Source organism: Empidonax traillii, unplaced genomic scaffold (genome assembly GCF_003031625.1).
Source record: "Empidonax traillii isolate 1590-97213 ecotype Southwest subspecies unplaced genomic scaffold, ASM303162v1 scaffold266:size720578, whole genome shotgun sequence".
Classification (NCBI taxonomy): Eukaryota; Metazoa; Chordata; class Aves; order Passeriformes; family Tyrannidae; genus Empidonax; species Empidonax traillii.
This window is the reverse complement of record NW_020955459.1, coordinates 613,678-634,701: the sequence shown is the minus strand read 5'-3', so window position 1 is coordinate 634,701 and position 21,024 is coordinate 613,678. Positions and strand designations below refer to the sequence as shown.

At 38.2% G+C, this 21,024-nt stretch overlaps 1 protein-coding gene and 1 long non-coding RNA gene across 4 annotated transcripts; one reads left to right on the top strand and one right to left on the bottom strand.

The window, feature by feature from the left end:
- Nucleotides 1-35: 35 nt before the first annotated feature.
- On the top strand, nt 36-15,110 carry ALG12 (ALG12 alpha-1,6-mannosyltransferase). 3 transcript variants are annotated; one of them, XM_027889569.1, is made up of 10 exons: nt 36-54; nt 3,716-3,905; nt 4,051-4,183; nt 4,710-4,883; nt 6,219-6,413; nt 7,879-7,982; nt 8,457-8,680; nt 9,427-9,596; nt 9,796-9,871; nt 13,771-15,110. In XM_027889569.1, the coding sequence occupies exons 2-10, from the start codon at nt 3,741-3,743 to the stop codon at nt 14,000-14,002; spliced, it is 1,473 nt and encodes a 490-aa protein (XP_027745370.1). In that variant the 5' UTR covers nt 36-54; nt 3,716-3,740; the 3' UTR covers nt 14,003-15,110. The 3 variants fall into 3 exon arrangements, with proteins under 3 accessions (XP_027745370.1, XP_027745368.1, XP_027745369.1); XM_027889567.1 differs by lacking the exon at nt 36-54 and adding an exon at nt 196-256; XM_027889568.1 differs by lacking the exon at nt 36-54 and adding an exon at nt 707-902.
- On the bottom strand, nt 10,878-18,493 carry LOC114060233. Its single transcript, XR_003571850.1, has 3 exons — nt 18,483-18,493; nt 15,357-15,364; nt 10,878-11,142 (listed from the first exon to the last, which is right to left on the bottom strand). It is a non-coding gene; the product is annotated as an uncharacterized LOC114060233 (long non-coding RNA).
- Between the last annotated feature and the right edge of the window lie 2,531 nt (nt 18,494-21,024).

Below are 21,024 nucleotides of genomic sequence, written 5' to 3'. Positions count from 1 at the left end.
GAGCCGCGGCCACCGAGCCTGGTGCAGCTCCGCCGCCATCGTGAGAACGGGCAGGCGCGGGCTCTGCAGGGGCCTCGGACCCACCCGCCATTTGTGTTCGGCAACTACCGCCTCCGAGACCTTCCGCTGCCGGGGGCGCGCCCTGCCCTCACCTAACATGGCCGGCCCGGGAGCAGGTCATGTGCTCGGGGGGCGGGCCCCGCCGCTCGCGCGCTGCCGGCGCTCTGCGCGAGGTGGCCACGCGGGCGCGCGCGTGGTGAGTGCGGGCCGTGCTGGGCCGCGGGCGCTGCCCGGGAATGCGGAGCGGGGGAAGGAGGGAGGGAGGGAGGGAATGACCGACCGACCGACCAAACGGGCGCGGTGTGTCACCGTCACAGCCGGGCTGCAGTCGGCATGAAGGCGTTCCCGCGAGTCCCACCGGGCGCTGCCAGGCTGCCGCCCCAGCTCTCCGCCTCTCGGGCGCGGGAGCTGCGGCGGGAGGGAGGGAGCGGGGCCGGGCAGCGCGGGGCAGCCTCCTCCTGAGGGGTGTGCGCGGTGCCTGCCCCTGCAGCGGGGAGCCGGGCCGGCCTCGGGGGGGTGCGCCGGTGCCGCGGAGTTAGCGGGCGGTGTTTGGTGTCGCCCCCCGCGCTGAGCGGGCCGTGTGTGGGGTGTTCTCTGCGGGGGCCGGGGCGCCCCAGTGGCGGTGGGGGCGCGGGGAGGGCCCTCGGGTTGGGTTTGGGTACTTTTCAGTCCGGAGCGTTCTGTGTGTTTCTTCCGTGGTCCGAACAGTGAGTGACATTTTTCCACAGCTTCATCGCACCTTTGTGTCTGGTGCCGTCCCACACTTCGTTTCTTGCCTTAACTTTCTCTTCTCTTTTTGTCTTAATTATTTTATTTTTTTTAGACAATCCTCGAACTTATGAGTGTGTAAAACAATGGTAATTGTGCATTTTTTTCTGAGAAAAGATGAAAAAGCAATCCCAGCAACTACATGGTTTAAATCTGACCTATTGAGAAGTTAACTTCAGAGCAAAGTTGTAAGAGTTATTAAAGCATAGGAAAGAAAAAAATGAGAATTTAAGATGGTACAACATAGGCTTTGCCAAAGCTAGATCAAGCCAAAGAGGGAGAACCTTATAGTGGGATGCGCTTTGTGCTTTTGCTTAGATGTCTCTGTAGACAGATTTAACACGCAGTTTGGCTGCCAAACTCTGTCCTATTTATAGTGAAGAATGTCTGAAAAACATAAATGAGCTAAATATGGTAGGTTTTTCATGAGAAGAGTAAAAAGTCCATTTGAACTAATGACACCTTCACTGAAAAAGTGTAGAACAGCAATGAACCGTTGTTGATGAAAGTACTTCAGCCTTTTGTTTTGTTTTAAGTAAAAATGCCAATTTTTTTTCTCCCAGTTTATTCCCAAGAAGAGATGAATTCTTTGTGTTGAAGAATTTCTGCTTTCCTGTGATTCATTCATGATATAGGCATCTGGGGGAAGTCAGTGTGGGTGCATTTTAGAGGCTTGAGGAACGTTCCTCTGAAGTTGTTAGGCTGTTAACAGTGGAGAAAACTTACATGTATTTGCTTACAATTATTCCTCTAAACTTCATTTTAAAAAGACTTATTAAGTAAAATCTGTTTCTGTGGTTTTGACATTAGGAAAACCCAAAACTAATTGCAAGTATTTTGCCTTTATATCAAAGATTTATTTTGATCATCAGATTTGATATCTACCTGTCTTGATAAATTCTGCTTGAATTTTGAGGCTTGTCAGCATCAATTTTCAGCAGAGCAAGTTATCTTGAGTCTTGACAAGACAACTGAATTTATTAGGCTTTATCTCACAAACCTGGATGTTGTCTTCATGCTTTGTTTTTTTATCATCTAGCATGTTTTCCTTCAGGGAATCTCAGTATTTGTAATGCTTGTAATTATCTTCAAGATGTACTGGCATGCTTACTTTCTTCAGGCATACAAAAGGATTGGGGTCAACAAGATAAAAAAAAGCTTTGTGATTAACTGCATGTGGGATGTGTAGCTTCACTTTCATTCTGATTTAGGAAGTTAGGGACTGATTATTCAGGTGGTTATCAGCTAAAGATACCAGGAGCTGTATTGTAGAGTGCTCAGAGGATAACGAGTGTAGTATTTATAGGTGAAGGTAAAAGCTCTTATGAAACTGATGTAGTTAAGAAGAAAAAATAGAGCTTTTTGGCACTTGCGTTGTTTTACAAAGATTTTTTGGGTCCTGAAATATCTAAAATGTTAAGAAGCTGTGAATTGGGAGTGAGGAATACCTACCTTGCTGGTGAATGTCTGTATGCTGCTCCACCTGACACATAAGCTACTCAAATGCCCATGTTGCTTTGTGCAGTGGTGGATTGATCCTCCAGTGTCCATTATTCTCCTTGGTAAGTTTGGCCAGAAACATAAGATGCCTCTGCATTTATTGGAAGAGTTGACCAATATTGCCTTTTAGAGTTTGTGCAAGATTGCCTTGTGCAGAGGCTTAATTCCTGATGTCAGTCTTTTACCTCCTTTACTACTGCAGTGGAAAAAGAATTCTGTTGTTGCATAACCCATATTTAACCATTTTTTTATGGAAGTAATATTAGGCACAGGTTTAAAAGACTTATTCCCACTTTCTAGGTTGTTGTTTTGTTTAGGCTCTTAACAATGGAAAACAAGGCAAAAATTGTAAGGACTTAATACAGAACTCTCTGAGCCCAGGCTTAGAGCTTCAATAACAGTCTGTAGAAGAGGCTGTCATGAGCAAAAGAGATGCAGTCAGTGAGATATATAAAATAATATGCAGATACATGCAATTTACAGGGAGAACACAAATTTTAGGCTTTATTTGTGTTAATTTTGAATATAAGGAACACAAACACACTTGTATTTATTTTTACTAATGAGCAGCACAAACATCAGTTAAGAAAAAAGGTAGCTCTAGTAGGCAGCTGCTAAGTCATCCTAGAAAATCTGCCAACTATCTTACATCTGTCTGATGGACATATTTAGACCAAAACACAGGAGAAAACATTTCTAACCAAAACCCCAATTGTACCTTAAAAGTGCTATTTTTGAAGTTTTGTTTCTGTGAGAACACAGCAAGAGTAACAATAACCAAAATTATTAAATTATAAACTCAAAAAGGGAAGCTTAAATTAAAGAACATGAAATAGATCTGCTCTGGCATCACCTGGGCACATGATTTTATCATAATGATAAAATACAACGTAACTGCTACCATAAGAATGGCTCAGCAGTGTTGTGAAATAAAGCACTAGGGAGAGGGGGCCTTCATTTCTGGGTAGAAGTGTGAAGGATGGGGTTCAGACTGTCTGATACCACAGTGACACATGGTGTAGGTGCCAGAGGGGATTCGTCCTTCGCTTGCTGAGTCCAGACCTTGCTGCTGGGAAACTCAGAAGATCAAAGTACTCTGTTCAGAGAAATTCCTCATCCTTGTGGTTCCTCTCCCACTGATTTTGGAGTCCTGGACAAACGAGAGAGCATGTTCTTAAATTCATGTGTAAATCCAGTGTGCGATTAAAGTGAGAATAAATAACAAAGTTGTCTCTCTCACAGTGTGCAGACATAATTGAGGTGACGCTTTGTTTAAACTGTTTCACTACTGGAGTACATTTTCCCTGCATTATCAGTCTCTTTGGTTCTGGACTTCATGCCATGTTAATAATGTGTTTTCTTTTTATTTTCTTTTCAATAATAATAGAATATTTGTGAAGTTCAAGCCCAAGATGGCTCAGAAGAGGAGCTCAAGTGGGCGGTCATTTCCATTGCTGCTGCTGCTTATTGTTGTGGCTTTTGTTCATTTAACTGTCTGTCCTTTCACAAAAGTGGAGGAAAGCTTTAACCTACAAGCTATCCATGACGTGGTGTACCACCAGCTGGACTTGGATAAGGTAAATTGAAAAGTATGTCTTCATTTTTGGACACTGTTAAAGATGGCAATTCCCTGTACTATGAATAGGATAAATGCAGTATGAATATAATTTATTTTCCTTTGTTTCTGATTTGCTTATCTTACATAGATTTTCCTTTTTGCAGTATGACCATCACGAATTTCCAGGAGTTGTCCCAAGAACGTTCCTTGGACCAATTTTTATTGCTGCCCTTTCCAGCCCAGCTATATATGTACTTTCTGTGCTAAAAATGTCCAAGTTTTACTCCCAGCTGATAGGTAAGAGAACTTCAGAACAGAGATATTTTTACTGCTGCACTAATGGGTGACATTGTTGTTACATTCAGTGTTTGGATCAGTCGTTAAAATATGACATTCTTTTTTTTAATGAGGGATTTTGCCAACTGTAGGTACTTGGGGCCAGCATGGCCATTCCACTTCCTCTTTTGGGAAAAATCTGTGTTAAAAAATGTCAGATAGTGTAGAAAAAGCGAGTGCCTCAAGTGTCTTCATAGAATACACTCCCGTGTGTTCTGAAACGTTCTTGTATGCTTCAGAAAATATCGTTTAACTTGGTCATAGAAGCATTGACCTTTGTGCAGAAGGACCAGACCAGTTAAAGATGGATTAGAATAGATAAACTAATGAGGTTTTGTTTGTTTTTTTGTTTCTTTGAAGATGGTTATATTGTGATATCTTCAGTATTATTCTTCAAAACTTTTTTGCATTAAATTATATAACATGGCTGTTCATCACTGATCTGTCTGATACTACTCTTTAATTCTCATTTTTATTCTTCTAATAGTCCGAGGAAGCTTGGGGCTCAGTGTGATTTACACGTTATGGAAGCTGCAGAAAGAAGTTAGAAAACAGTTTGGAGCAACTACAGCGTCAATATTCTGTCTCATCACTGTTACTCAGTTTCATTTGATGTTTTACTGTACACGAACCCTCCCTAATGTGTTTGCACTTCCTTTTGGTAAGTATTTCATGGGAATAATAATTTTTTAACATACAAAACTTCTTCCAAAGGCGTCATAGTTAAAGCACAGAAAAATTATGGTCAGAATAAATAATGCATGTGCTTGATTAAATTGTGTGATAGCAAAACTAGAAAACTTTAGTTGAGATTTCTTCCTTTATTTTAATCATGCTTACAATGACTGTTGAATCGAGTTTTATTGAATCTGAGTGTATGTGGGTTGTGTCAGATGGCTTTGAGTAGCTAGAGGTTTGAGTACACATATCTAATGCATAAAGCATAGAGCTGTTGAAAAGGCAGTAGGTACACCTGCAGTTCAGAAAACCTGTGAACTTTGTGTACACAGGAAATGGCTTTCTCATGAGACTGTGGAACAAACTTACTGCAACATCTCTGCCTTCCAGAGGTATCTACCAATGCAGCAGTTTCTACACTAAAAGTAAAGAGAAGAAAAAATCAAAGTCAAACCCCTTCTCTACACATACAGTTTTCCCCCAGAGATGATGACAAGGAAGATTAACCACATGTGACATATATTAGCTGAGTCACTAAATGTTTCAGTACAAGTTGTTCAGCTAATAAAATCATGAGGTTGACAAAAGAACTGTATGGATCAGAATTAGGAAACAAAAGCAGATGAATTGTCTGATAAACACTGTGTAGTAATAAACATCTCGGATAATTTCTGCAGGTATTGCAAAAATACAAGTTGTTTCATGGTTTTGTGCTGTCAGTATTTCACACATTTTCCTTAAGGTTGTGACCACTTTACTATGCAGTGATATAAAACGTGAATAAGTAGAGACACCTTCATGTGTAGAGATATGGTGTGTCTCCAGCTAATCACTGAAATGAATTTGTAGCTATTTCTCCCTGAGCGATAGTCTGTAGTCTCATTTTCTTATTTGAAATCAATTGCTGTTATCATGAAAATAGAATATACTTAACCAAGAGAATAAACTGCTGAACTGGTATCAAGCAATACTAATTATGAATCATACTTTGGAAGGCTTTTAGTACTCCCTTAAGGTTTGTTTTTCTTTTTTCCCCCCTCAAAAGCTATTAAATGCGCTGTCTAGAAAAAGTTCCCATGTGATCCTTCCGTGGTTGTACTTTTCCTAATTAAGCACCAACATCATAAAGCTGTGCATTATTCCAAATTACCTTCCTCTAGCAGAGGAAAAATTTCTGGACTAGAAATGGTATGAAGACTGAGAGAGGATTGGTGGGAAGTTAGAAGAAGAAGAAGATAGTTTTGAGAATAGTGTTGTCCTTTAGAAAAAGAATAATTCCGCGTGTCGGGCGATGTGTGTTATTTATTTTTTTTTGCAGTGCTCCTGGCATTGACATTTTGGATACAGCAAAAGCAAAGGCCATTCATTTGGTTCTCAGCTTTGGCAATTATAGTCTTCAGATCAGAGCTCTGCATATTCTTAGGCCTCATGCTCCTGGTGACTTTATTAACTAAAAGAATCTCCATTTTCAAGGTGCTTTCCCATGCTGTTCCTGCTGGAATTTTTTGGCTGGGTAAGTGTTTGCTTGGAAAAAACAAATGACAATAAATTCAGGAGAAGTCTGGAGTTTTGACTGATTTCTCTGGTAAATGTCCTGTAAGGTTGGTGGTTTTTTCTGTGTGTGGTATTTTGTTTGTTGGGTTTGTTTGTTTGTTTGTTTTTGTTTGTTTTTTTGTTTCATTTTGTTTGGTTTTGGTTTTTGTTGTTTGTTTTTTGAGGGGGGATGTGTTAGTTTGGTGGTTTGTTTGGGGAATTTTGGTTGGTTGGTTGGTTTTGTTTGGTTGGTTTTTTTTGTTTGGTTTGGTGATGGGTTTTTTTTATTAGTTTGATTCCATTTGCTACTAATATGACAAGACTTTTTTTTTGGAAGTTTTTATGTGAGGAAGTAGGTATGCATGGAGCAGAGAAAGGACCTCTGCCATTAGATGCTTACAGTATAATATCCTGATCTTAGAGGCTTAGATGTGCAAGTTGACTTCAGTATGATTAGTATCTGGCTGTAGCTACTTGTGCATGTTATCAGTTGTAGTATCTATTGCCATGGTGATAAGCTGAATCCCAGGATAAAATGCAACCATGTGACAGAGACACCAAGCAAGAGGGTTGTGGGGAGAGCTACAGTTCAACTGTGTTCCTTTATTACATTAATTTTAACAGCTTAAGTGATCTCCATGCTAGAGAGGTTGAAAAATCCCATTGTCTCTACCCATCCATGGAAGATCCATGCATATGCACATACTCTGAGCTTTTCTGCCAACCTCTCTAATTAAAAATGCTGTTGTCAGATATGTGATGATCTCTGGCAGTGTGCTGTCCTTTACACAGTGTTGACAATACAAACACTAAATGACTATGCCATGTACATTTGGAGGCACCTCATGACGTAAGAGTTTGGAAATCCAATGAGAATTAGTCACTGACGCTCCCATTTCCTATCTGAGCAAAATCCTTAAACACCAGAGTGGAGATGTGGAGTAGAAGAGATGGAGCTGATGGTTTTGCTGCTCTCCCTTTTTACCTTTCATCCCTTATCCTCCTCCTGCTTCCCACCAAATAAACAGTAGCAAACTTCTAGAGATTGCTTTTATAACCTAACATTTTTACAATAAAAAATTATTTAGTACTGTTGGAAGTTAACTTGAGCTTCTTACCATTCATGGCATTTAATGCTCTAAACATTTGTTTTAAAACAAACTTCAGTTAAACCATTGCTTTTCACACATGGGGTTGGAGTAGGGTGAATCCCAATTGGATTAATATCTAACATGTTTCTTTTAAGACTTCTATTAAGAAGTGCCTCCTTTCCCTGCATTTCCTCTGACAGACATATTCAAACTCCTCTGTGGTTTTGGGTGAGGCTTACAATCCATCTTTCAGTTTATATTGATCTCATCAGTAAATGTGCTGTTTGGATATGTTAGTTTGGTTTTTTCCTAGTTTTTAATTCATGCAGATTTGTGTTTCTTTAATTCTTTTAGGGCTAACAGTTGCTGTGGATTCTCTATTTTGGAGGCAGCTTGTATGGCCTGAGGGGAAAGTGCTCTGGTATAACACAGTTTTAAACAAAAGTTCCAACTGGGGAGTATCCTTTGAAACATTCGTGGAAAAATAATACTACCAGCCAAAGCAAAGACTTGATGTAACTTACTCCTGAGACTCAGGGTGCTAAATTCTACTGTTCCTCTAGTGTTTCATTATTTAAAATCTGTGACAAAATGTCTGTCTCTTAGATCTTTCTGGAAATTTTAACTTACCTCTTCTGACTGTTCCTCCTTGCCTCTTTGTGTTCTACCTATGTAAACCCAGGTTTCTTCCCCTTGGTTTTTCATGTTGCCTGTCACTAGTGCCATTTGATGTGCCTCTGTTGGGTGATGTGAATTATGTTAAGCGACTGCTTTTAGTTCTCTAAAGATAAGGCAGGAAACCAAAGGCCTGGAAAATTGTGTGTATAAAAAGTATACTGCTTATTTGCAAAATTTGCATGTGCTACTGTAAAGAATAGTTACTTTACTTGTTAACAGTGAAAACATCCTTAACTCTCCTTTTCACCTTGAAGACCTCTCCCTTCTTGTGGTATTTCTATTCAGCCCTGCCTCGTGCTTTGGGATGCAGCATTGTATTTGTACCTTTAGGTGTAACAGAAAAGAGAACTCGGATTTTACTTTTGCCAGCACTGGGCTTTATTTTCTTGTATTCGTTTCTCCCACACAAAGAGCTGCGTTTTATCATATATACCTTTCCTGTCTTTAACATAGTGGCTGCTAAAATGTGCTCACGAATGTAAGTTCAAAATTCTGTTTGTTTGGTTTGGGTTTTTTTTTTCCTCTGAAAATGCAAAAGAAAAGAATAATTATTATTACTGTTTTTAATGCACTTTTTCCCATCTTGGACTGTGGATCACCTTGAGAAATTCATATGCTCTAGAAAGGAGGTTGAGATCTGTGTCAGATCTGGAGCGAACCACAGAGAGAAGTGGAAACATAGAAAAGTTAAATGTTTTGACAGGACCATTTGGCAAGTCTGGAACAGAGTTGAGAATAGAGCCCTGATTTTACTTTTATGTTGTTACAATTCAGTTTTCTTTATCCACCAGAAAAAAAAGACACATTCCAGTGTACTCCTGTGCTGTTAACTTACCTCAGGAGATAGTTTAATACACAGGTGAGGCTCATAAAACAAGGAGTTAAATAGTTTTAGTTGGGTGTATTGAGTAAACAAATTGAAGTTAAACTCTGAACTTCTTTGACAGGCAATACATTCGTAGCTAAAGGTTTTAAATGCAGAAATACTTAGTTTTATTGATGAGCTTGTTTTAATTTTATTAATGAGAATATTCTAATTTAAATGTCACTAGAAGTTAAATCTTTTAGAAATTGATAATCAATGCATGCCATACACGATTAATAAAATTTGCATTAATCTTTATTATCTAGCAAAGGAGTTTCCTTAACCATAGCTCTGTTATGGTAGTCAATGACCAGTATGAAAGAAAACAAGTTTATTCTTGTTTTTTCCTTCCTCAACAGTGTGAATAACTACCGGAGATCCTGGCTCTACAAACTTGGATCTTTCTTTGTTATAATGCATCTTCTAGTTAATGCTGCTTATTCAGGAACATCTTTATATGTTTCACATTTCAATTATCCTGGAGGAGTGGCAATTCAGAAGTTGCATGAGTTGGTACCTTCAACAGCAGGTATGTAAAGATGTCTTGAGGGATATTCACCTAATTTTAATTTTAGGGTTTTTTGCTAGTATATCTTTTCATGTCTTGTATACTACTTCTTCACACTAGCTACATGCATCTTTCTTGTTACTAATTTTTTAATTTATTATTAATCAGAGTGTTCTTAAAAGAATTTTGAAACTGTATTCTGTTTTCTTTATTTATGTAGATGTCTCTGTTCATATTGATGTGGCTGCAGCACAAACGGGAGTTTCTCGATTTCTAGAAATCAATTCTGATTGGAGGTATGTTATGAAGTATTTTAAGCTGAAGGAAGGAGTCTGCTTTTTCCTTTTTTATATGTGTGCAGAGACAAGCCTTACAAACACAGTTTCTGATACAGTGTATTTATTAAGCCAGGTCATGAACAATGTGAATCTTTAGAGAATTATGGTGTCTGCAGTGCTACCATTTCAGAAATGGAGAATGGCAGTGGTTTGGGGTTTTTTTTTTGTTTGGTTCTGATTTGCCTAAATAGCTTAGAATCTTTCAAATGACAAGAGGAAATGGCCTCAAGTTGTCCAGGGGAGGTTTAAATGACATACTAGGAAAAATTTCTTCATGGAAAGCGTTACCAAGCATTGGAACAGGCTGTCTAGGAAAGTGGTGGAATCACCATTCCTGCAAGTGAATATGACACCTGGTTTAATGGTGAACATTGTGGTGGTGCTAAGTTGATGGTTGAACTGGATGATCACAGAGGTCTTTTCCAACCTTAACAACTCTATGATTCCACAGACATCAGAAACAGTACAAAAAGTTATTGGCTTATAAAACACCAATATATTTAATGCAGAACAGTTTTATATAATTGTGGGGTATCTTCTTATTTTGTTTGTCTTTGAATGATGTGAGGCTAATGTACATATTAATGTTGAAAGTCTATGTGGAACATCCTTCACATAGATGGCATTGAAGCTGCTGTTGTGGACACATTCATTAGCTCTCAGAGAAGGCTGTTGAGTGCTTTGTTACTATGACCAGCAGTGATAGACAGTTTTAAAAATCAGAATATTGGAATGGATAGTATGAGACATTGTGGGATGGCATCATTTGCTATTCAGGATACAAACCAAAAAAAGTAGGCATCTTTCTGATTCTTAGGCCTACCTCTTCTGCTGAAGTCTTCAGGTTTCTAATTTAATATGTCATCTTAATGAAAATGACTCACTAGAAAGTGACACAGAGCCTCCCTTCACACTGCACAAAGCAAAAGCAATACAAGGAAATTTTGTCTTAAGAAGTACTCTGAACATGGAGTTCTTTTTACCCAGTTACAGTATTCAGGGTCAGATGAACATAATTTAATTATTGGTATGTTTAGAGATAAAAGAACTTTGCAAATAATGCAGAAGAAGGGAGAAGTATGCTGGGAGAATTACAAAAATCATCAATCTTGCTGTGCTTTATTTTATTTTCAGGCTCTCTCATGATGGTACAGACAGTTTAAAGCCTCCACAGTTACCCATCTCCTGTTTATTTCAACTTGGTTTTTTGTATGTTCGATATAGAGAGACTTAAGCCACAAATCAGGAGACATTAAACTGAGTACAAGGGATAGAACGTGCATGATAGCTAAAATGTTCCCATCTTTGTTTTTTGACTATACTTAAATATATGCACTACTCTGAATACAACACTACTATACAAATAGAACTTCATTTGAATGAGCTTTTTGAGGTGGTGAGTTTTGGTTTGTTTTGGGCTTGTAAGGCATACTGTAGTGAGATTGGAAGGTGAATGAATAATATCCGTCACTGATAGATGTTTCATAGTGTTGCAGCTACAGAGCAGTTTGTCTCTCACTTTTATGTCTACTCAGCAAAACAAAACCTTAAGGAAGGGCTGATTCATCATGAAGTTTCACATTAAAAAAATTAGGCACAATCCACAACTGAGCATCACACATGGGACTATCACATTGTCTAACAGCACAGTACTGCAAAGTTTAGTGGTACCAACTGTCCATTTTATCCAAGGAAGTGACAGCCTTCAGATGGGTGAAAACTAATTTACCATCTTCATAGACAGTGTATATCAGGCAAAAACAGATTTGTGGATGGGGTGGCTGGGAAGGCTGATGAGTCATCAGGATAACTGCAATCCATAAATAAAAGTGTCTTAAAGGTAACAGCTTTCACTGGCATGCTCAGATTAGATCTGTTTGCCTCAAGAAAAATGCAAGTGATTGACGATTTTTCTTCAAAGGTTGATTGAAAGAAGCTTGCTACAGCTTCTTACACAGGACAGGTGTTACAATCTTCTCTTCAATTAGTGTAGTCTCTTTGAACCAGGAATAAATACGCTGTGTAAGCTTAAAGTATTTAAAAATAATAAAATTCAGAAATGCTTGCAGCCAGATGAAAGGCCCTTATTTGCTGATGAAGAAAATGCAAAATTAGTAGGTGGTAAAGTTGCTGCAAAGTATGCCATTCCTTCTGCCCATTTGGACATGTGTATCATCCTAAAGGAGTATTGTGATAGTTTTGGAAATAGCAGGTGAAATCAGCATGAGATTGTTTTAGAAGAAGAAAGCACCTATTCCTTGTGCAAAGTCTAATTCTGCATTACGTGGTGTATTTATTGACACTTGGATTCTGTCAGCCTGAGGTCTTTTCTGAATTGCCAAAATTTCAGTTAACAATCCACACAAACCCTCTAGTTTGCTATGAAGTTCTTTCTTTGAATGTCTTAAATGTTAGTGACTGCTATGTCAGGGGGCATTATAAAAATATCAATTGAGTTTGTTTTTTTTTTTTTTTGGAGAATTCAGACAGATGAGAGGCCCAGACCTGCAAAGACTCATGTTGGCAAAGATGCAGGCTGGATTTAATCCTAGGTGCATTTAAGGGTATGTAGGGTTGGGATTGCACTGCTTCCCTGCCAGTGTCCATGTCTGCAAGGAAAGCCACCGTCTTGAGTAAGATGCTTGTGAAACGTGTGGGAGAAGTCAGGTACCAAAGAAGAGGAATGACAAATGCTGATAGAAAACAGTTAATAGAACAGAGCAACAGAAAGGCTGAAGAATGGGGCACTGCTCTTCACTTGGGTTACAGAGCTTAACAGTGGTGTGTGGAGTGTTTTGGGGTTTACTCATTTTTCTCCTTTGAAATTGTTGAAGACTTGATCAGGCTGCCATATCCAGTATGAGTATCCTGACCCTTGGGCTATAAATTGTACCTGAACCCTCCTTCAGTGAATGAATAACTAACTATTGTGAATTTGAAGTGTCCTCATGAGACAGTGAGGGAGATGTATCTCAGGTTCTAGAAGATTAGAGAGGTTGATACAGCTTTGACAGATAATAATCTTCAGTTTTGGGCTTAGATCAGATGGAGAGTGACTGAAGCTAGATCTTTCATTCACATCCCTGCCAAATGGCTAAGTCACTTTTCTCATCCTGTAAACTCTCTAAATAGCTAGATTGAAGATAAGTCCTTTTATGAAATAAGTGTAAGTGTACCTGTTAAATAGTTTTGGAGCTCGCTAGTTACTTTATTTTTTAAATATATATAATTTATATATATTTTGGTACTTAAACAAGTTTATAAAAGCTGACTCAAAGTGACCTGCCCAAATAGGTAGTAGATCAGAAAGCTGAACTCAGAAATAACAAGTGTCAAGGTAATACTTTAATTGTCAGGCTGTTCTTTCTTTCCTACAGAGTTCAAGGAGGTCTTCTTGCTGGTATTCTAATGTATGACTACCAGAAGGGAAAGGATTCTGCTAAAGTACCTCATAATGTATTTTTTTTAAATTATTAAAAAACCCTGCAAACAAAAAAATCCAAACTTATCCAAACTGCAATTCTGGTAAAGTCAACCTTAAAAATTAATCCAGTTTCCTGCAGTCTTAGGGTTTAATGTCCTTTCTCCACAGAACTCGAATAGGGGACTAGTAAAAAACTTTTCAGGTATCCTGATTTATATCACTATAGCAGCAGAAAGATTTGCATGGAATGATTGAGTCCCTAATCTCTTCAAAAATACTATTTCCTCCTTTAGTACTAATTATTTAATCAAGAAATATAACTAAGAATGTTACAGTTCCTTTTGTGTTTTGAATGCTACATGCCCCTGTGATAATGGAGTTGTTTAATAGGTAAGGCGAGAAACAAAAATAAAACCTTCTTTATTCTTTACAGGTATGACAAAAGGGAAGATGTTAAACCAGGAGACCAGTTGATGTTTTCTTACACACATATACTGATGGAAACAAACCCTCTTCAAATATCACATTACAAGACAACCCACAGGCCACTGGCAAATATACCTGGCATCAGTAAAATTGGGTTGAACCTTACTGCACTACCTCCTTTTACTTTAAACTTGAAACCAAAATTGGTACTGTTGGAAAAACTTCCTCTATCATCTTGACTGTGAATTTTAAGTGGGTCTTTTGATGTGATTTTGCTGATGACTGAACTGTATACGACAGCAGCAAGTTGTCATTCCAGCACTGCAACTCAGCTTCTGTGGAAAGGCACCGAAAATCTTTGTACTAATTGGTATTTAGCTCTGTCTTGTTTCTTACATAAATATTACAGTGCATTCTTAGTCAGTATATACTCGGTATACTGAGTTGTATTGTTAAATATGTTTGAGAGAGTTACCTCCAAGTTTAGTGGTATTAAGTAAAAACTTTCTACTTGGTTTGGGTAGCTGTCTGTTTTACAGCACAGGTATGTCCTAATTGTCCTGTTTAAAATACATAATGGAACAGGTTTGTGCTATGGCAATAATTTGATCTGTAATCTATTTCTGTGTGCAAAGATGTATTACTTAATGTATCTGCAGGATTGTAATTCCCTCAGCTGTCAGAGTGCCTGTGTGAAACCTAATGATGTTATCAACATAGAAAAGCCATATTCATTGTTAGCTTCATCATAATACCTAATAATGCCCTATAGGCTACCAAACTAATTAAAGTGAAAGATTCACTTAAAAAGCAGTTGGACCTCTTGACAAATACTGTCTCATAACAGATTTGAGTATTAAGGATGATTATCTTCCAGCAGATCGTGAAAAAGCAGCAACTTTGATTTCGTAGGAAAATGGATTTTTAAAATAAGGTTTCCCCTCTTCTGCTGTAATGATACTATCTTAATTTGCAGTCCAAAAATTTACCTATGAAAATATTCACTTGAGTACACTTTAAGATAGGTGCTGTTTTCCTTTTTTTACTAAGTAAATCCCTTTGGAAAGGAGTACTCAAATGTGCCATGTGCTTCATTCTGTAAACTAGAATAAGATTGCATGCTCTGTAGTCTCTTCTTTGTTAGATATTTTTTTTGAGGATGTCTGCCTAGGTTGCTAAATGGAACAAGGAAAAAAAGAATTCTGGTTAGGCCAGTTGTATTATGACAAGACCTCTATTAGTGTAAAATAACAGAATTGCTGAAATTATCATGGGAAGAAAACTGTTCCCTGCTGAATGAAAACTTGAGTAAAACACAATTACGGAATAAAGTGGTTTGATGGGGTTTTTGATGGTTTTTTGTTTCCTTTGTTAGTTGGTTGGTTTTGGGGTTTTTTTGACTCTTAAAGTGTGCTTGATTCAAGAACTACCTCTACCTGTGTGTATATTTCAGCTTTGGGGACCATGTTTTCTTTTTATCCTCTAGATTATGTATCAAAGGAACTGATCTGGCAGGGTGGAGCCTGCTCTCCCGTGGGTGGCTACTACTGTTGCCCAGGTTTCCTCAGCCTGAGCAAATCTGGCAAAAGCAACCTGCAGAACTTGTTGGTCCAGTCTCTCCCTGCTCTTGAAATTGAAATCACTCAAGTATTATCTATTTGACTTGTCTTTGAAAGAAAACTTAGCTTCCTCCAGAACCAGTTTCAACATCAAACAATTCCCATGAGATAGAGGGAAATTCATGTGCAAATAGCTAGAAATTTAGAACCACACAGAGGAAAACTTTTGACTAAGGATGTAGGTAGGCCTGTATTTTAAGGCTAATAATTGACTTTATGTAATTCCCCCACGCTGTAATCCACAACTCAAGAACCTAAACTAAAATTTATCCTGCCCAGGTGTATACAAATGTCTGCACTGCTGCAGTTAGGTCTATGGTTATTCCAGGTTTCCAAGTCTCTGGTTGTCGGAATCCTCTGCAGGAACTTGTCTTCTGTTAACTACAGAGAAAACCTAGGGCTGCTATGCTTGCAACATAGGCACCTCAAGCTAATGCTCGAAGTGGCACAGAGTGTGTGGAGATGAGACATCTGAAGAGTTTCATCTTGCTGAATGTCAGGCACACACACTGGCTTGGGTCTTTCCACAGACTTTTATTCAGATGTCAAGGTGCTACCTGTTGGACTTATACCAGTGATGGTGTTCAGCTGTGGTGCTAATTTGTACTATTGTTCACCACTGATGGAAGTAGAAGGGATCAGCTCAAATTGGCCTCTTTAGTTTATTTGTTTGGGGTAGAGAAAGGTAAAATACATACAAGAAGATAGGAAAGAGATACTGGATTGGATTGCAATCCAGTTGCAATCAAAAAGTTCTGAACCAAGTCTGAAGTTTATTTGGGTCCTGTTACATCTTGTTCTACATATGTGGTTATTGCAAGTGCTTAGTTTGAAAATCTACAACTTTAGGTTTGTAGACAAAGAGCTAGATTGTGCCCCTTGGAGTGCATACAGCACTGTACTACCCATGGCTGTATGACCTCTGCGACAGCATGTATCAGGAGGTTTAGGATGGATATTAGGAAAAGCTTTTGCACCCAAACACTGGTTGAGCACTGGAACAGTGCTTCACCCCAGGGAAGTGGTCACAGCACCAAGCCTGACAGGGTTCAAGAAGTGTTTGTATTATACTCTCAGGCACATGGTGTGTCTCTTGGGGAGGGTCCTGGGCAGGGCCAGGAGTGGGACTCAATGATCCCTGTAGATCCCTTCCAACTCAGGATATATGATTCTATGGGTAACCACCTCCAACTCAGGCCATGAATATTATAGTAGACCACACTCAGAATAAGAAGGGGAACGGAAAAATGAGGATGAAGATTACTGCAGTTTTTCCCTAAAGCCTGCTTTTAAAAAAAAAAAGCAAGCCTTGGAAACTAAAAGGCATCTCTCTCTTAAATGAATCTTCTCACCTCCAAGCCTTGGATTGCCTTTAGCTTCACAAGAACCATAGAGCTTATTTTTTCCTTTAATATAGACTAATATTCAGTGTACTTCCATCTAAGAAAAAAGTGTGTTTAAGTTTCCTTAGACATAAGAGGGCATTAATGAAGTCCCTCAGTCATTCTGCAAACGTGAAGTGGGTTATTACACGTTCTGCATTTGGAGGGGGGAAACCTCTACTTAGAGAATGAATGGTGCAGGTTGGAGGGAGAATCTGAACAGCTGGTGGAATTCTTGAAGGGACTTTAGAGCAATAAATTTCTCATGACTATTCAAGATCTTAAAATACCTTTTGACTGGACTGATTAGAAACAATCCCACCATAAAGTACAGTTTTTCTTATCAAAAGCAGGAATAAGGTGAGTGTATTTAAATAAATGAAGGTTGAATTAACCTGAATAAAGCAAAGACAGATAGTACAGTTACCCTGAAATGCTGCTGTAGAATGAGATTTATTTTAAGATGTCTTTAGTTAAAACTTCCCAAACGTCAAATGGTGTGTAGCATCATGCACTGCCTTTTGAAGTTTGACTTCTTACAAGCAATGCTTGTTCCTGAAAAAGTCTTAAAAGTTTATTTGGACAAAAACACATCACCATGTCATTTCATGCAGAGATGGAGAATAATTACTGTCTTACAGTCTGAGACACCCTCTGTGTTAAAAGTTAACTAATTCTGAAAAGAGTTTGTGGAACTCACCGATGCAGGACATTTCTGCCATGATGAAAATAAAAGCTGCTTCAAAACAAGATTAAACTGATCACTTTTGCATCAAGAACCAAAGATCAAGGAACAATTTCCAGTTCACAAAGTCTCTAATAAAGTGTTCAGAGCTGGGAAAAAAATAACAGATTGCATTTACCTTATACTTCCCTTAAGTACTTGCTATGGGTCTTCTCAAGAGTGGATTTGGGGTGAAGAGACATGGACAATGATTGTATTGGATCTGACATAAAACACATTTATCTGCTAACACTGAGAAAAACCAGAACATGTCTCAGGTTCTTCCCTTTGCCATCCATCAGAACGCAATCTCAGTGCAATCAATTGGTGCAACACATTCTGAAACACCGATCCCATTCCTTTTTCTTACTCCTGGCCATTTCACGTGTCCCCTTGGGGAGACAGGTTTGACATTCAGGAGAACAAAAGATTGGAGATTATGCTGCTTCTCCTGCATTTACAGTTGTTCTATGACCATTCCTATCTTCCTGAATACTTTTAGTTCTTCCCATAATGGTAAGGAGGTTGAAAACTGATAGCATTGGTTTGCTGTATCTCAATTTCAATGCAAGGTTTCCCTTGCATCTGACAGCACTTTTTCATATACAGAAATTCCAGAAATTATACAGAAGTCTAATGGTGCTTTCCTTTCTTGACTACCTGTGCTCATTCTTAAATATTCCCCTTCTATCATCGCCCCCAAAAGAGCTTTCCTTGTAACTTAGTATTCAAAGGCTCTTTTTTGTACAAGTGACTTCATTTTGCCAGAAAAGAAGAAAACCACAAGCTGAGTTTACCACCAATGTAAGCAAGACTGTTTGGCCACATCTCAGCAACCTGGTTACATAATCAGTCTCAACTATGCTAAGACTAATGCTCCGAGGCTGTGTTACGGACAGTGATACATGAAATGTATCACTACCTGCTTAATGTGCAAGACTTAAGATTAGAAGGGTTTTTGCAAAAATTCCTAAAGTTAAAAGATGAGGAAAACCTCTGAAGGTGTTCTTCATTTTCTGTTTAAATATGTATGATTTCTAAATATAATTGATACATGCAACTACTTATTTTAGATCAGATCTTGAGATAAAAAATGAGCAACAACTACTTTTGGCCGCTCATTTCAGACCTTTGTTTATGATAGAAAGGGTGGCCAGTGTTTCCTCTGAAATTCTACATGTTATTGTCATGGGTAGGTTTTCACCAATTCTGCTTTATTTCAGCTGCAGCTGCCCTTGGTTCTGTACCAAGGCTTCATTTGTGTCGATTTGTGCACAGAATAAGGTAAAAATGCTGTCTCAAATGGAGTCCACATTTTCCTTTAAAACTGTCAACTTCAGAATCTGGAAAAAGGAATTTCTTAATAGATTTAACTTAAAAAAAAAAAAAAAAAGTTGGGAAAGCTTAGGCATCGATCTAGCCCTTAGAACCTAAGTTGGGGACATGGCTGTAGTTACTATTTCTGGCTGGCCTAGTAATTTGATGAATCAAAGCACTTTTGGGTCAGCTTTGCAAGGTTACCAAGAAGGTAAAGAATCACTCTTGTTGCTAAGAATGAAGCAAAAGATGAATATATTTGTGAAAGAATAAAATGCTTACTTTATAAAATCTAAAAAATCTGTAACTAGAGAGTATTATTTGTTAATTGTATACTATATATTTTTCCCATGTTTGGCGATACTTAAAATGAAAATTTAGTATGGTCAGCTCTGAATAGTGGCAGGAAAAAAAGCTACTGTAAGGGAGAGATCTCAACAGTAGTAAACATTGAGCTTGTCATCTTATCTACATTTAATCAATTACATCCTTATGCTGGTATCGAAACTGCTCTATGTTGAGATTCCAGTTCTTTATAAACTCAAGCTATTTTTGGGGAGCAATGAGAAGCTGTGAGTATTCCTTGTAAAAGTTCACTGGCCAAATTCAGCAAACACGTTTCCTTCACTTGGACTTGGTGGGTAGGGAAAGAGGCCAAATATAAAGATGCAAATGTGGAGGAAGCATTATCACAGGTTTCTGGAGCATAATATAGATCTCAATAGATACTTTCCATTATATACCCTGCACAAGACTTGAGGTCCTTGAAAAGGCTGTTACAGATTTCTACTGTTTGCCTTTCCTACCTTTATTACTACAAAGTATTTCTTGCTGTATTGTTACACCTGCCTATTCTTAAAAGAAGTAAAAGCGATGTAAAAGTAGCAGGAGTTCCTATCCATTACAAAAATAAAGTAAACCCAACACAAAACCCACCCTCTCAGTAACTTACCTCACTGCTTCAATGACAGCTTTCAGCCCTTCTCTTGAAGTCATTCTTTTCTCACAGGCAGCAGTGCCTGAAGTGAAGAGGGAGATGCTCCCATAACTCCTTCAGAAGGATCAGGGCTTACAACTGAAACCAACAACCTTGTGTTCTCAGTTTCTCCTATTTTTATTTAATATTTAAATTTTAAGGCATTTTGTGCTTGTGTATTATCTTCCAAAAAATTCTAACATAAACCTATAATTGATTCTTAATTCAAGCTGACACTGAAACAGTGCAGTCTTAAGAACAAAGCCCTTCAGAAAAACAAACGAAATCAAACCAAGGAAAAAAAAAAGAAAAAGAAAATTGCAGGTACAAATAAAGTGGACTGATAAAATTTTACTTTTAAAAATAGTGACTAGTTCTTGTGCTCTCAGGAAAAGTTTTGACAAAAAGCATGACTATACAGTTAATTATCCTATGACTATACAATTAATATAAATAAGATGCAAATTTGGGGCTACAAAATGCAATCACTACAACTTTCCACACAGGGAATTAGAGAGGAGCTACAGCAAAGACTGCCTTCAGAGGAGCCAAGATGCTTGCTTCCAGAGAACTGTAATTTTCAGGTAAGCTTGTTCACTATTAGCACTCCTGGTATGATGTGACTCCACAATGCTTTAAGCCATAGGCTTTATTTACATTCAAGCCTTGAGTGAAAACTGTATCACCTGTTTAAAAAGAAAAAAATTTTTCTTCATGCTCTACTTCCCTCTCCACTGGTTCGGAGAGATTAAAAATCTCCTTCACAAGGGTCAAGGTTATATTCACAGTTAAAATGTAGGGAAAAAACTGAGATAATAATTAACTAGTAACCATTCAAATTCACCTACTTCCAGCTATATATAAACAGGAACAAATTGTTTTATTACTGCAGAAAAAATATGCTATTCTCATTCAACCCTAGAAAAACAAAGAAATGCGCACTGTTGATAGAAGTAAAATTTGTCTTTTAAAATACTGGAGGCAAAATGCAGTATTAGTTTTTTCCCAAGTACACTATATAGTAATTTACTTAAATAGTACAGGTGTAAACATAACTGATGGAATAACAATTGAAATACCTGAAACCATAAAATGTTTTAGAGAAACAGCACGTGGAAACCAAAGCCACCTGGGAAATAATTCAACACTTTTTCCTGAGATTAAAACAGCTTTTGTGAAATGAAAAAAACCAGAATCCAGGCTCAAGTCCAAAGAGCTAAACGGAAAACCCATCTTTTCACAT